Source organism: Chiroxiphia lanceolata, chromosome 4 (genome assembly GCF_009829145.1).
Source record: "Chiroxiphia lanceolata isolate bChiLan1 chromosome 4, bChiLan1.pri, whole genome shotgun sequence".
NCBI classification, from domain to species: Eukaryota; Metazoa; Chordata; class Aves; order Passeriformes; family Pipridae; genus Chiroxiphia; species Chiroxiphia lanceolata.
Genome location: NC_045640.1, coordinates 45509659 through 45524269, shown reverse-complemented (window position 1 = coordinate 45524269; position 14611 = coordinate 45509659). Strand labels below are relative to the sequence as shown.

The 14611-nt window shown below is 40.5% G+C and overlaps 2 protein-coding genes across 7 annotated transcripts in view; one reads left to right on the top strand and one right to left on the bottom strand.

The window, feature by feature from the left end:
• Window positions 1-1923: 1923 nt before the first annotated feature.
• TIGD4 (tigger transposable element derived 4) lies at window positions 1924-4678 on the bottom strand. The gene has a single exon (XM_032685940.1). It carries the CDS (start codon window positions 4518-4520, stop codon window positions 2982-2984), a length of 1539 nt encoding a protein of 512 aa, XP_032541831.1. The 5' UTR covers window positions 4521-4678; the 3' UTR covers window positions 1924-2981.
• A 25-nt stretch (window positions 4679-4703) lies between these two features.
• The window catches only part of ARFIP1 (ADP ribosylation factor interacting protein 1), a 43508-nt gene continuing 33600 nt past the window's right edge, over window positions 4704-14611 (top strand). For 2 of the 6 annotated variants that reach the window (XM_032685943.1, XM_032685942.1), the window contains exons 1-2: window positions 4704-4896; window positions 8967-9046. In XM_032685943.1, the coding sequence (XP_032541834.1) occupies window positions 8969-9046 (78 nt within the window). In that variant the 5' untranslated portion in view covers window positions 4704-4896; window positions 8967-8968. Of the gene's footprint in view, window positions 4897-8929; window positions 9047-14611 lie in introns of those variants that run through there. The other 4 variants (XM_032685945.1, XM_032685944.1, XM_032685946.1 and 1 more) reach the window with 4 other exon arrangements.

Sequence of the window (14611 nt, the reverse complement as noted above, 5' to 3'; positions counted from 1 at the left end):
ATTTTACACATTATTTGTCTCAAGAATGAATCTGAGGATGCTTTTGATTATATCAAACATACCTTCCAAATATTTTTTCTATTTTGGCCTTGTCTAGAAGTCAGTTATGTTTTTAAAACTTCCTATGTTCAGTTCATACTTCTAGAATTCACTTTGGGTTACTGAAAGCAACCTCACTGACTTGACGCTGAAGAGCATAATCACAGTCTAACCATGGCATGAAACAAAAAAGCTACAGAAAAAAGCATGCAGTTGTCCATACTAATATCTGAATTATTATAGCAAATGACAGCCTTAGTAACCTGCCTTTTGTAGAAAAGGTTCTTCTTTTTAAATATGGTGTAGTCTAGAGTAATATTCTTCCTCTCCCTCCAAACGAAACCACTACAGACACAAAAAGCCAGCGTCCTGGTGGTTTACCTAGACAACACAAAGAAATCTCTAGCTCAAACTGTGTACACAGGCTAAATTGATTAACATTTACATAGCACACCACTTCCTTTTTTGCCGTTACCATTTCAGCTCTGTGAGTCTGCATTTCCCTGTGACAGACACCCAAAACAGCAACAAGCTTCAGAATGGTTTTCACGTTCTCTGACTATCAATGTGACCAAAATCCAAGTGAAGAGAAATATTTGGGCTCCTAAATAATTTTGAAAGCTATATAGAGTGTGTGACCTACAAAATCAGTTTCAGTGAGTGCATTTTAACTTAGTTTCTCAAATTAACTAGGAGGCTAGGAAAAAGTCATATATTCTCTAAAGATACAGGATTTTGATGGGTTGTATGTTTTTTAAAGCAAGTTCCACAACTCACCTTCAAAGTCCAGGTCAAATAGTAAATCCTTCCTGTTGTTTACATGCAGTGAGTATGACAGCACTCAGTAATATACTTCCTTACCAGCTAACAACGTTATTTCCCATCTCCTGATTTCTTAAGCTGCTTCTTGTGAAGATTACACTTCCTGTAGGTTGAACCCTTGGTTAACCAAGATTTGCTGCTTATATACACAAGTCTTTCTCATTCAGATCCAACATTTTCACACTTTTCACTCTCTCAGAAGGAAACAGAGGGTCTCTTTATCTGGAACTTGGGCCAATAAGGGCCACAGGGAGTCACATCGTAATAAATATACATATTTACTATATGGATAATAGAAACTTTTTCCTAAACTTGCTTTTAGCTGGAGAAGCTGTTGCAGAGAAACATATTTTAAATCAAAAGATTACTATAGGAAAATTATCTACAGGTCTCAAATAAGCTTAGACAAAATAGAAAGTACATTTCACAAGTTTGTTCTGAAGTATTTAAGCAAGCAAAACGTCACGCAGCTTCCTAATTTAAAAGATTTTGCATTTGTATTTGAAAAGAATAAAATAATAAATAGTTAAAAGAGCTAATTCAGAGGGATCTTTCAGGGAATCTATAAATCTCCATGTAGGACTTTACTTACTGGGATTTCAACAGAAATTTTCTATTTAATCAGAATATCCTTTGGAAGGAATTCACATCAGATATTTCACGAAAAAAACCCAGAAGTTTGCGTGGGTTTTTTGGTAGAGGTTCTAGTAAAACATTTATACAGTTTAGCCATATGCATTTTCTCACCAAACCACCCTGGTATTTTCACAGTCTTCAAACAATTTTCTCAAATGCTTTCACAAACTGATAAAATGTCCTACACCAAAAAAAAAGGGTAAAACAAAGCTTTAGCCGAACTATTTATTGAAAAGTGAAGAATCAAATAAGCATGAGGTTTTTTTCCATGGTTTAAATATAGGCACCATAATATGATCTTTATTACACAGGCTTCCTAAAGGGCTTCCATAAAATATTTTATTCTTCCTCTAAATTAGAACAATGATATCTAACTTCTAAAAAAAATTTTAACTGATAGATACAGAAAAGATTTAAAATAGGTTTTGAAAAAAAGCCACAAGCAGTGCATTTCATATAGTCTCTAGTTTTTGGCTATGCTATGATTACATTGCTTGAAACCCATACTTGAAAACATGTAAATGTACAATAATTTACTCAATTTCATACTGCACTTGTGCAAACAGCACTCTTGTTAATGGGACTTAAAATGACAAACCACATTAGTGCATTGAATCTTACAGGAAAGTCTTCAAGTATTGTAAATAAAACAAGATTTCAGTGAGGGTTTTAGTGCAGATGTTGCAAAAACTGATTCTTTTTTCTGTATTTACTGTAGAAATACATGGAGTTGCAGAGGAAGACCTACATCAAATCCATGTACCGAAAAGGCTGAAAGGGAGAGAATGACCTTCCTTTTTGACCTCTTTACAGCCCAAGTAAAGCTTTGTTTGTCTTTTGACTCTTGGATAAATGATTATGCCATTCGTGTGTATCCACATGTGAGCAGTTTTAAGAAAACAAAACAAAACAACACATCGAAAGCTGTGGTAACTTTCCACTGTTCATCACTTGCTGCAAGAATAAATGATGGCCAGAATTCCTGACTAAGGACAAAAATGTTTATTTTAAAAAACCCTTACTTCTCAGAATTTAGGCATGTATTTTCCATGTTATCCAATTTCTTGTTTATGTATCAAAAGCACTGAGCTGATAAATATTTACTACTGCACTGTCAAAAAACCAAAGACACCAGTGGAATTATTAATGCGTAGAAGTGCTAATCTCTTCCTGAGGAAAGAATTCCATGGTCATGAGTTTATCCTGAGTGCACCAAACTTCTTTTTCCTCCACTATACTTACTACAGTTATCAGTTTCAGGATTCAGCTCACTCCAAATTTGTGTCATTTGTTCCTAATTTTGTGTAAAATTTCAGTTTCAGCCCTTTTTCATAATTTCAAATTTCTTTTGTTATGTACATCTAGTCAGCTGAGCAAAACACACCAGAGAACATTTCAGCAATCCTTGTTATTAAACTGCCTTTGTTTACTTACATAATCTCATTTTTTTTCTAATTACATGCTTTCCCACTTTGCTAAAATATTTATTTACTTGTTACATGTTGAATGAAATTCTCCAAGTCAACTAGGGAATCATAAAGAAAATCATCCGTGTCTTGACTTCTGAGAAACTTCCGAAGGGTATCTAAAGCACTCAAAGCCTCATTTTTTGATGGCAAAACCTGTTCAGCTCCCTGAAATTGATCACCTTCATTCTCATCCTCATCTTCATCTTCATCACCGAAAAATGTCTCAGCTTTATCTGACACACTTTCTTTGGCAGACATCATTCCATTATTTATGTGCACTTCATAAGTTACCAAGTCATCATCTAGAGCTGCATATTCCTCCAAAGATAAGCCTTCTGGAAACTCCACTCCAGCTGCTTGTGCATGAGCAATCAAATCAAGATCACTTTCAATCTCTTTGTTGTTACCATTTGTCTCAGTTTCTAATTTGAATTCTGCTCCATTATAACTTTTTACAATAGTCTGTGGTGTTACTTCCCTCCAGCACAGGTACAACATCTCAATTGCATCAAGAAGGGTCAGCATAAACTCTTTATTACCTTCTACACAATCAACAAATCTCTTGATAAGACAGTGCCTGTATTTAACCTTCAGACTTCTGATAACCCCTTGTTTCACAGCTATACATGAAGAGGAGTCTGAAGGAAAGAACACTAATTTGACAGACTTCAGGTTCTTTACCTCTGTGTGAGCTGGGACAGAATCAGCAAGAATAACAACTCGGCGCTGCTGTGCTTGAAATCTGCCATCGAGTTTATGCATCCACTGTTCAAACACTTCTGGAGTCATCCATGCCCTGTCATTTGCTTCATAATCCACAGGAAGCGACTTCACATCTTTGAAAGACCGTGGACTTTTGTTTTTTCCTATAACAAGCAGTGGAAGTTTCTCGGAGCCATCCATATTTGTACCCACCACTACAGTTATTCTCTCTTTGCTTAGTTTACCTACAGAACAAGTTTCCCCTTTAAATGCAAATGTATTATGTGGTAACATCTGATACAACAATCCAGTCTCCTGTATATGAAACACATTTTTTGGCTGATAATCATTTAAATAATAAGGAAGCACATTCTGGTACCAAAGGGTTGGAGCATCCGCTGTAGTAGTTGCAGCTGCTTCTACAGGCTGAGCTCTGAAAACTAAACCGTATCTCGACTTGAAACGATCGAGCCAGCCATTGCTGCACCTAAAATCACTGTGTCCGAGCTTCTGGGCAAAATCATTCGCCTTGAGGCGCAGCATGGGACCGTTCACCGGCACCTTCAGGCACTGCGCGATCCTGTACCACTTCATCAGTGCCTCCTCCAGGTCGGCATAAAAAGCGGTCCTCAGCCTTTTCCTTTTGGGATCAAACCGCAAAGTTTCAAAGGCTTCCAAAACTTTTTCCTTATTCTTCATAATCGAAGACAGGGAGTTCTTCTTTATGCCATACTTGGCTGCAATGTCCGCCTTTTTCTTGCCACTCTCCACGGCGCTTATGATGTCGATTTTCTCCTCGATAGATATGCTTTTTTTCCTCCTCACTATGTGTTCGGGCAGCGCCTCTGCCATGGCACCGAGGTCCGCTCATCCACATCCACACGCGGGCACGCGCCCTCCCGCTCTGCCGGCTGGCTTTCCCAGCCGGCGCTCCGATCCCAGGGGCACGGCACTTGGCGAGCCTGGAGCCGCCTCCCCGGCTGCGCTGCCCCCGGTTGCCATGGCCGCGACCATAGACACGGCAGCCCAGAGCGGCCGCCGCCCTCCTCCCCTTTCCGGCACGGCGCTTCCGGCTCCTGCTGCCACCGGAGAAGGAAGAAAATAAAGCCGGAGAGGGGCCGCCGGCGCCGCCCTGCCCGGCTGCTTCTCGCCCCCTCTCCCTGTCTGCGTCCCGCCCTGCCGTCCCCCGCAGCACGACGCCCCCGGGGCTGCCGCGGCGCCGCCGCAGGTGAGGGCCGGGCCGGGCCAGGGCAGCCGCTGGGCCCCGCGTTCGGGGCGGGCGGGGAGGGCCGGGCCGCGCCTCCCGCTCCGGCCCGTCCGACGTGTCATCCCGCGGGGCTCCCCGGGAGGGGGGGGGCAGGCGGGGGTCTGCTCATCTCGTACGGCCCCGCTCCGGGGGGCACTGGGCGCCCGGACAGGGAGGGCAGAGCCTGAGCTTGGTTCGCGAGAGAGAGAGGGAAGCTGTGTGAATTTCGTGCCCCCGAGACTTACTCCACACCCTGGCAATTACTGTTTTAAGTGTGCCAATTTGTCTTTTGCTTGCTGCTCTTCCACCATGGGAACGCTGTGGTGTTGTGTGACAAGCAGGTGTTGTGTGTGGTGTTTGTTTACAAACTAGACGCAGTTCTTCCAGCGTTTCTTATAGTAAATCTCTAATATGTCATTTTTAACTGGCACGACCTCATAGCCTTTCATCTCGTATGAAGAGCTCTAAGGGGGATCATCCTGAACGTCCAGTTCAGAATGTAGTTTCAGTGTCTAATGTGTGCTTTTTTTATGCTTGGTGGCACCAGTAGCAAGGAGTTATCACTTTGCAGTCGGTGGCTGTAAGTGTTGACTCTCTAGAAAAGATAACAGAAGGGTTCTTTTGCAGTTACTTGATCAGTGCAGCTCCAAAAATGTCTGAATCATATATATGTTTATGTGTATATGTGTGTACACACACACAGTTAAAGTATAAAGATTAAGTAACACAGAAGAACAGATTGGAAGCATTAGGAAGCTGAGGCAGTATCTTGATTCACTGTTTCTTTCTGTTTTGGTAGAAGTTGAAATCATAATGGGAGCCCGTGGCTTACCTAATCTGGTGACGAGCAGAGCATGGAAGCGTTCAGGGGCAGGTTGACTCATCATGGGGTTGTGGAAGTTAGTAGCAGCCTTGTTGTCCGGTCTTTATCTCCATCATGTCTTCTAACTCTCAGTCATAATTAGATCGTGTAAGTGGAGCAGCCAGGGAATTCAAGAGCATTAAAAGGAAACTATGGTATGATTGCAGCAGAAACTGTTTAATGCAGTTCTTTACAGTCTTTTTAAAAAAAGCAGTTGATCTTTATCTTGACAAGAATTAGTGAAAGTATTCTTAGTTAGAAGTCAAAATTAAGAAAATATGTGTAAAATCATTATTTTTCACTAGCACGTGGATTTTCTACAGTGTTACAAAAACTTGTATTGCTTATCTATACCTTGGAGTAATAAGACAACAATAAAAGTGTGTAGTAACTTAGTTTGGACAGAAGCTATCTTGCTTTTGCTTTATTGGCAGTTAATTAAAAAAACAAGCAAAGGAGCCAGTGCATCCGGCTTAGAAAAGGAGATTTGGTTCTTGAGAATCCCATGGTTCTCATTTCTGAAATCAGAAGTCATTTACCTAAGTGATGTAACTATGTGAAGAATAAACTCCTTATTCAAAACTAATTTATTGTTGATGACATTTAATTCATATTTGCATGAATAAGCAAATATGAATTTGCCTTTTTTATTAAAGGTTCATAAGTGTGCTCTTCTAACCGCTAATTATAATTGGTTAAATGTCTCTGAAGTCTTCATCCTAGAGTAAGCTTACTATGTTGTTTATAAGTTTTTGCTTTGCTATGCTTTTTACTTTGTCAGATGAAGAAGTGATATATAAACCCCCAGGAGTTAGAAATTGTGTGGTTTTATTTACGGTGAGCAAAACTTAAAATGACTGAGGCTGTAATCTAATATGCATTAAGGTAGCTTCACCATGGGGGGCTTGATTTTTAGTTCTACTCTGGTGCAGTATTTGTGTGGATTTGCAAAACTGGTCTAGTGGGGGAAAAATGAAGATCCAGAAGGGCAGGAGTGATACAGGGTTTCAGGCTTAAATTCATGTCAGGATATGGATGAAGCATATTTTTCCCAAGTAGAACATCTCTGAGTTGTTGTAATTGCAACTGATAGTAGTAAATGTTCTAGTACACCGGTCAGTCACCTAACATGTTCCAAAGTTGGGGCTGCTTTAGTGGGAAAAAAACCCCAACAACTAGATAATGCAGAATTCATGCTGTACTGAGGATCAGGAACCTCTGATAAAGAACAGCACTTTTGCACCTGCAAGAACTATGGAGATGCAAAAGTCTGTAGGCATTTCTGTAATGGAACCTTAAATATAAATGATAAATGTTTGTAGATACCATCATTGTCGCAATTTCACATAAATGTCTTCACTTCTGAATCTTGGTGAAGATGTAGAAAGTTTTCATCCTTGCATACAGCATTCAATGTTTATGTCCCTATTTTTTTTGCTGTGCAAGCAGTCATCAGGAAATTCTGTAGTTAAATTAGAATGTGCAATTGAACTTTTTATGAAAGCCACCTTTAATCTACATTTTTTCCTCTTCTCATGTTTTAAAGGTGGTCAATGTGGTCGGGCAGAGCTGGATCATAGAACTGGCAAGTGTTGGCAGTACTTGCAGGAAAAGAATATTGTACAACAAAATTGGTGAATTAACACAAATAGTGAATTAATTTGGATTTTAAAAAATGAATTGTCTTTATGCAGTGTCTTCTCCATGGGTTTGTGAGATGGTTCATGCCTCTAGATTAGGTTATTAAAAGTTCTTAACTCTATCAAAATTATTTTTACTGCTTATAGGACTTAATAGTTTTAAACAGCGTTACTGTGGTATGTAAGTTTGTATATGATATAAAAAATATAACTCTAGGAACACAGATGTGGTAAAACTGAGGAACAGATTGCCTTAACAAAGACTGCACTACAAGATGAATTTAGCTTCTTGTTTAACCAGCGGAGCGTTGAAATGTCACGTATTCTTCTAATCCACAATGGACTTTTTTTAGCTACTCAGAAATAAGCTGTTAAGCACAGAGGTTGTTTTCAACCACAAGCATAGTTTGGACAGGACTGTGGGAAAACAGCACCTCTGCCATATGGTCTTTCACATTCAAAAGAAATTTGAAAAATTAAGAAAGATATGTGAAGATGTTATACTTCAAAAGGAATTTTGTATTGATAGTAGAAAAATCCAACTTCATTCAGTGATATCTCTGAATGAATTGTTTTTCTGGAGAAAGTGTCTTATTTTATGTTTGATTTTTCAAAGTAAAGGTTACTTAAAGTAATATGATCTGGATGATTTAGGTGATTCAGTTTCTCAGGTTTTGGTCATGCGAGCTGCTTACCTTATTAATTATTTGCTTTAATTAGAATTTTTTATAGCTTAGGCATTTGAAATACAATATAAATACAAATAGTGATCTCTTTATGATTTTTCTTAATCTAGTATTTGTCTGAACATGTATAAAATGGTGCAATACTTAATGAACTGAAGTCATGTGTGATTATACTCAATACTGACAGACTGTTTAATTTTTAATGATTGGTTGTCTGCTCCTCTCAAACAGCTAGATGAATTGTAGGTACCAGCTATTTGAAATTGAATTTAGATACTTTTCTTATTTAAGCTATATTAGGTATGTAATTCATCTTCCATGATCACTACATTCACAGAGCTGATTTCTTGTGCATGTGCTCAGTGTCACTGCCTCTCTTTGCCTCCGTAGCTGAGATCTTTTTGAGACCAAAATTAAAGGGATTCTGTTTCTAGTAGGCTTAACAGACTGAGCAGCTTAGTAGGTTTCAGTGGCTTAACATCAATATAAACTTGCAATATTTGGATAAGTTTCATGTAAACAAAGTAGTGATCTTTGCAATGCTAGTCGGTGTATTGTTGCAGGTGACAGTATACATCAGCTGAAGAACCTTGTTTGACTTCCTAGGTTTTATGTTGCAAGCTTAGTCGTCTGTGGGGGAAGGTTGCTTTGGCAGTGGAAACTTTTAGTAGATTGTATTCCTAGTCTCTGTTAGATTTGTGGAGAGCTGAAGGCATCAAAGGGAGGAGGTTTCACTTTGCTTTAGCGGAACTTGTAAAAGAAGTGTTTTCTGAAAGCCTGCCTCAGTTTCTGTGAGGTGCGGCGCCCAGCTCCTTTCACGTCAATTAATGCATGCCAAACCTATTTGGTTTATTTGGTTTACAGGTATGTCAGAACACAGCAGCGAATCCACAACACTTGATGAGTCTCACCCTGCTGCAGAAGAGGTCCAGTCTGGCTCTGAGGTGATTGGGTGATAGTTATATTAGTGTAAAATCAACCAATCCTAACAACAGTTTCAGACTACCAAAAATTCTACATAGCACAGTGGTGTTAGTATGGGGCTACGAGCTCACGCACAGCATCTTGAGTGGGTGGGTTGGTTTTGAGACACTATTAAGAACACTGATTAATTCATAGTGAAGGATTGCTTCAGCCAGTAGTCTGTTGCTGTGCTATAGTATTTGTTTTGTAAGTTGAATAGATTTAGGCATGCATTCTGAAATGTGTAAGTACTGCAGGGAAAAGTATTGGTATTTGAAAGGCAACAATCTTTGTGTAATCTCACTACAACAAGGTATTCTGTCTACTGCTCAAGTAGTGAATCTTTTTTTTTTCTTGGGAGCAGAGACAGCTTGTTCCTTCTTTATGGAGAAGTCTCTGACATTTTGAAATTATGAACAAATTCCTAAGGTTCCTAATATTATTTAGCTGATCAGAATGTGTTTGGGAGGCTGTTTCAGAAAAATAAACATTTTTGTGACTGTTCTAGAGTAAAAATGAAAAAACTAATGCTGATTTTATCACTATTAGAGTTTCAGTGCCAGTTAATTGTTTTTAAACTTTTAGAAGAACAGTATAGTGATTCCACAGCTATTTAGCATATCTCCAAATCTGATGTTTGTAAACAGGTATGTGCGAAGAAAATACTGATTGTTACTGAAGGATGATTCTATTTTTTTCTAAGTAAAAAGTCAGTCTGAAGCGTCATGTTTTTCTGTAATGCTTGTGTCATTCATGCTTAATACATCAATACAAATTTAGGAACTTAATAAGATTTACTTCAGGCTATTTCTACATATGATAAATTTTCTTCTGAGGATTCAGTTTCTTTGTATGCTTAGTTAAGCCAGCTGTGGGTTACACTTGCCAAAGGGGCACTTGATTCAGCAATCATACTCACTGTTTCAACAGAAGTACTGTTGTGGTTTGATGCTTTAGTTTTCTCTCAGATCAATAAGCTCACCATGATTGTGTGAGGCTACAGGAACACATGCAGAGGTAAAGAGAAATGACTGCTTGTTTTTGGTAGTAGCCTACAGTTGAGTAAGTATTTTGAGGTATTGCACTGCTAAAGTAAGCTGATGCTGTGGCCAAGAGCAGTCCTTCATTCTCAATATATTCTTATTGCATTATTACCTCCTCAGTTTCATAGGTGCAAGTGTAGGACCCATGTGATGAACTGTTTTGGGGAACTGATGTGAGTGGAAAAATTATCCATCCTCTTTTTGAGCACAGGTCACGTTCTTTTAACCCGCAGTGTTTCTGGAATCTTGTTTGCTGTACAGATACATTGCTCTGGCTCAGGGAAGAGGTGAAGGAATGGTGAAAGCTGATAGGAGGAAGAGTTGGGGAAAAGGGCAAGGACTTTTTTTTGACCACAGTGTTAGCTTAAACTGTTGACTAAAATGCAGGCAGTGGTTTCTTGTTATGTCTGAGTCAAATTAGCAGCTTATCCCACTTCCCCTTTTCAGCTACTCGTTTCACTTCTTTGGTAGTTGTCTTACCTCACTGCAAACTGATTCAACTCACTGTCACTGGAAAATTAACCTGGTGAAAAGGTCCATTGCCAGGTTAGTGAGTTGTGTGTGGTGACCGCAGTCAGGTGAGTGGTTCAGAGGTGGGACACTGTGTGGCTCACAGTAGGGACTGGAAAAGTAGAGTGGTGAAATGTCCTCCTTTCAGCAAAGGAAAATTATGTTACAGTTCAAACATAGCGTGAAACTGAAGTTAGCAAGTAATTTTTTGCTTTTTCTGAACTACATACATAGTTTGACTCAAGTAGGAATGCCTAAAAAAATAGGTGAATTGCTTCTAGGTTGTAGTAGATTTCAAAAATTGTCCAGAGAAGCTGATGAATTTTATTTTTTAATATATGTATTTGCTGGAGATATGCATATGCCTGAGTGTGTCTATCTTTGAATAAATGTATAAAAATATGTCAATGTCAATATTTCCAAGGTGATTTGAGACTCTTGATGAAAAGCACCGAAGCCAAGTATTTGTTTTGCCTTTAGTTAAATTTAGAGGCGTGTTTTTGTTTGTGATCCCTGCCAAACAAAACGTATTCTCTGACAGTACAGGAGTTCCCCTTTGCACTGCATTCTCTGATAATTTGCAGAAAGAAGACCAAAAGTATCTGTGTTAGCCTATGCCAATGTTTCCATATTGTGCAGGTAGCTGTGACAGGCCAAGCATTTTGAACAATACCACACTTGACCGTGTCAAGTAAAAGTGTAGTTCCTAGCAGTCTTAGAGCTTAAGCAGATGTGAGATTCAGAGCAAGCTTAAGAAGCTTGATCTATTGGGCAGATTTCCTAAATCAAAATCTAATATGATACATAACTAGAACATTTGATCTGATGGTGTTGTGTAGCAATTCCCTGTGAAGAGCAGGGAGTTGGACTTGATGATAACCTTATAGGTCCTTTCCAAATTGAGATATTCTATATTTTATGAAATTAAACAAATTGGTGTTTTAGAAGTACTTATAAAGTAAGCATAGACCTTTTGGTGTGCTGCAGTATCTTCATTTACTTAAAGGCTACAAGGTTTCAGTTTATTCAGTTGTATTAAGAATGACTTAAAAAAAAAAGTTCTGTGCTTCAGTTGTGGGTGAAGACTGGGCTGTGTGGAGAATTTGGTATGCTAGACCAATGTGAATATATGGCATAGGAGATATTCCTTGCCAGTGCTGAAAGAAGATACTTGCTGGATCTTAAATGAGAGGGATTGATGGGATAAGTTAGTGTGTTATGAAGTCACCATTTCCTTGAATTTATAGCACACTTTTTCTTAAATGATTTGAAAATTCTTCTCTCTGTATTTAGAATTTTTTTTTTTTACAAGCTGTGCCTAAATGTTTAGCTTCTTATTGTAGGGAAAGTTTTCATAAAGCACTATTTTTGAAAGGGTAGCATTCAATTCAGTTCTGCTAAGTTAGTTGTAGAGAGTATTTATCCTCAAAGGGGGGAAATGTATCACCTCAGGTGGTATTTTTTGGGTGTACTTAGACAGCTTGTAGTTGATATGCAGGGTTCTTAGAGTGGCTTGTCACAGAACCACAGAATCAACCAGGTTGGGAAAGACCTCTGAGATCATCGAGTCCAACCCATGACCCAACACGACCCTGTCAACTAAACCATGGCACTAAGTGCCACATCCAGTCTCTTCTTAAATACCTTCAGGGACAGTGACTCCACCACCTCCCTTGGCAACCCATTTCAATATCTGATTACTCTCTCTGTAAAGAATTTCTTTCTGATGTCTGACCTAAACCTCCCCTGGCACAGTTTATGACTGTGCCCTCTTGTCCTTCTTCTGGTTGCCTGGGAGAAGAGACCAATGCCCACCCTGCTCCAACCTCCATTCAGGGAGTTGTAGAGAGTGATGAAGTCTTCTCTGAGCCTCCTCTTGTCCAGGCTGAACAACCCCAGCTCCATAAGCCTCTCCTCATAGGACTTGTGCTCGAGTCCCGTCCCAGCCTCGTTGCCCTTCTTTGGACACTCTCCAGCCCCTCAGTGTCCTTCCTAAACTGAAGGACCCAGAACAAACACAGTACTCAAGGTGCGGCCTCACCAGTGCTGAGTACAGGGGTAGAATCACTACCTTGGTCCTCTGGCCACACTATTCCTGATACAGGCCAGGATGCCATTGGCCTTCTTGTCCACCTGGGCACACTGCTGGCTCATGTTCAGCTTTCTGTTCATTAGAACCCCCAGGTCCCTTTCTGCCTGGTCACTCTCCAGCCGCTCTGTCCCCAGCCTGTAGCGCTGCCTGGGGTTGTTGCGGCCAAAGTGCAGGACCCAACACTTGGTCTTGTTAAACATCATACCACTGGATTCAGCCCATTTATCCAGCCTGTCCAGGACCCTCTGCAGAGCCCTCCTACCCTCCAGCAGATTGACACTCTCCCCCAACTTGGTGTCATCTGCAGATTTGCAGATGGTACACTCAATCCTCTCGTCCAGATCATCAGTGAAGATATTAAACAGGACTGGTCCAACACTGATCCCTGGAGGACACCACTAGTGACCAGCCACCAACTGGATGCGGCACCGTTCAACCACCACTCTCTGGGCCCGGCCCTCCAGCCAGTTCTTAACTCAGCACAGAGTACACCTGGGCTGCCAGCTTTTCCAGGAGTGTGCTGTGGGAGACTGTGTCAAAGGCTTTGCTGAAGTCCAGGTAGACTACATCCCCAGCCTTCCCTTCATCCACCAAGTGGGTCACTTGGTCATAAAAGGAGATCAGGTTGGTCAGGCAGGACCTGCACTTCCTAAACCTGTGCTGGCTGGGTCTGATCCCCTGTCTGTCCTGTAGGTGCTATGTGATCACACTTAGGATGATCTGTTCCATAACCTTGCCAGGCACCAAGGTCAGGCTGACAGACCTGTAGTTTCCCAGGTCTTCCTTCTGGCCTTTCTTGTGGATAGGTGTCACATTAGCCACCTTCCAATCATCTGGGACCTTGCTGGTGAGCCAGGACTGATGATAAATGACAGAAAGCAGCTTGGCGAGCTCTTCCGCCAGTTCTTCATCACCCTAGAATGGATCCCATCTGATCCCATAGACTTGTGAGAATCCAGGTGGCTCAGCAGGTCACTAACTTCTTCCTCCTGGATTACAGGGGGGCTATTCAGCTCCCAGTCACTGTCTACCAGCCCAGGAAGCCAGTTGTCCTGAGGGCAACCTGTCATCTTGTTGAAAACTGAGGCAAAGAACGTGTTCAGTACCTCAGCCTTATCCTCATCTTTGCAACTATGTTCCCCTCCATGTCCAACAAAGAATGGAGGTTTTCCTTGCCCCTCCTTTTGCTACTGATGTATTTAAAAAAACCACTTTTTGTTGTCCTTAACCGAAGTGGCCAGATTAAGTTCAAATTGTGCTTTTACCTCTCAAATTTTCTTTCTACATGACCTAACTACATTCTTAAACTCTACATGAGTTACCTGCCCTTTTTTCCAAAGGCGATAGACTCTCTTTTTTTACCTAATTTCCTGTAAAATCTCCCTGTTCAGGCAGGCCAATCTTCCACACTGGCTCGCCTTTCAGCACATAGGGCTGGCCTGCTCCTGCGCCTTCAAGATTTCTCTTTTGAAGTGTGTCCATCCTTCCTCGTCCCCTTTGTTTTTAGAGCTGTTTCCCAAGGTACTCTCCTTGTTCTTTCTCTTCTCTGCATGGGTAAAAGGCAGTGTTCATTCAGAACTTGGTGGACGTTTTTATGCTGCCAACTGAAGAAACTTATTACACGTTCAGATTTTGTCGTAGATACCAAAGGAAGTTTGAGTTGTGACCTCTACTTCAAAAGATCAGCTGAGGTGAAGTCTCAGTAATTTACATTTTTTGGAAGAAGCTATGGTAGCAAAGCTTTGAAAGCTATCTGGAGTTGGAGAAGCACATTTACTGGAGCCCACAGACAGCGCCTAGTTAGAAAAAAGCTGAGAGACCTCAAAACTTACTGAGGAAATCAATCTCACTAATGTAAATGAAGTGTTGATGCATGAAAATGGAGGAAATATTAGCAATGG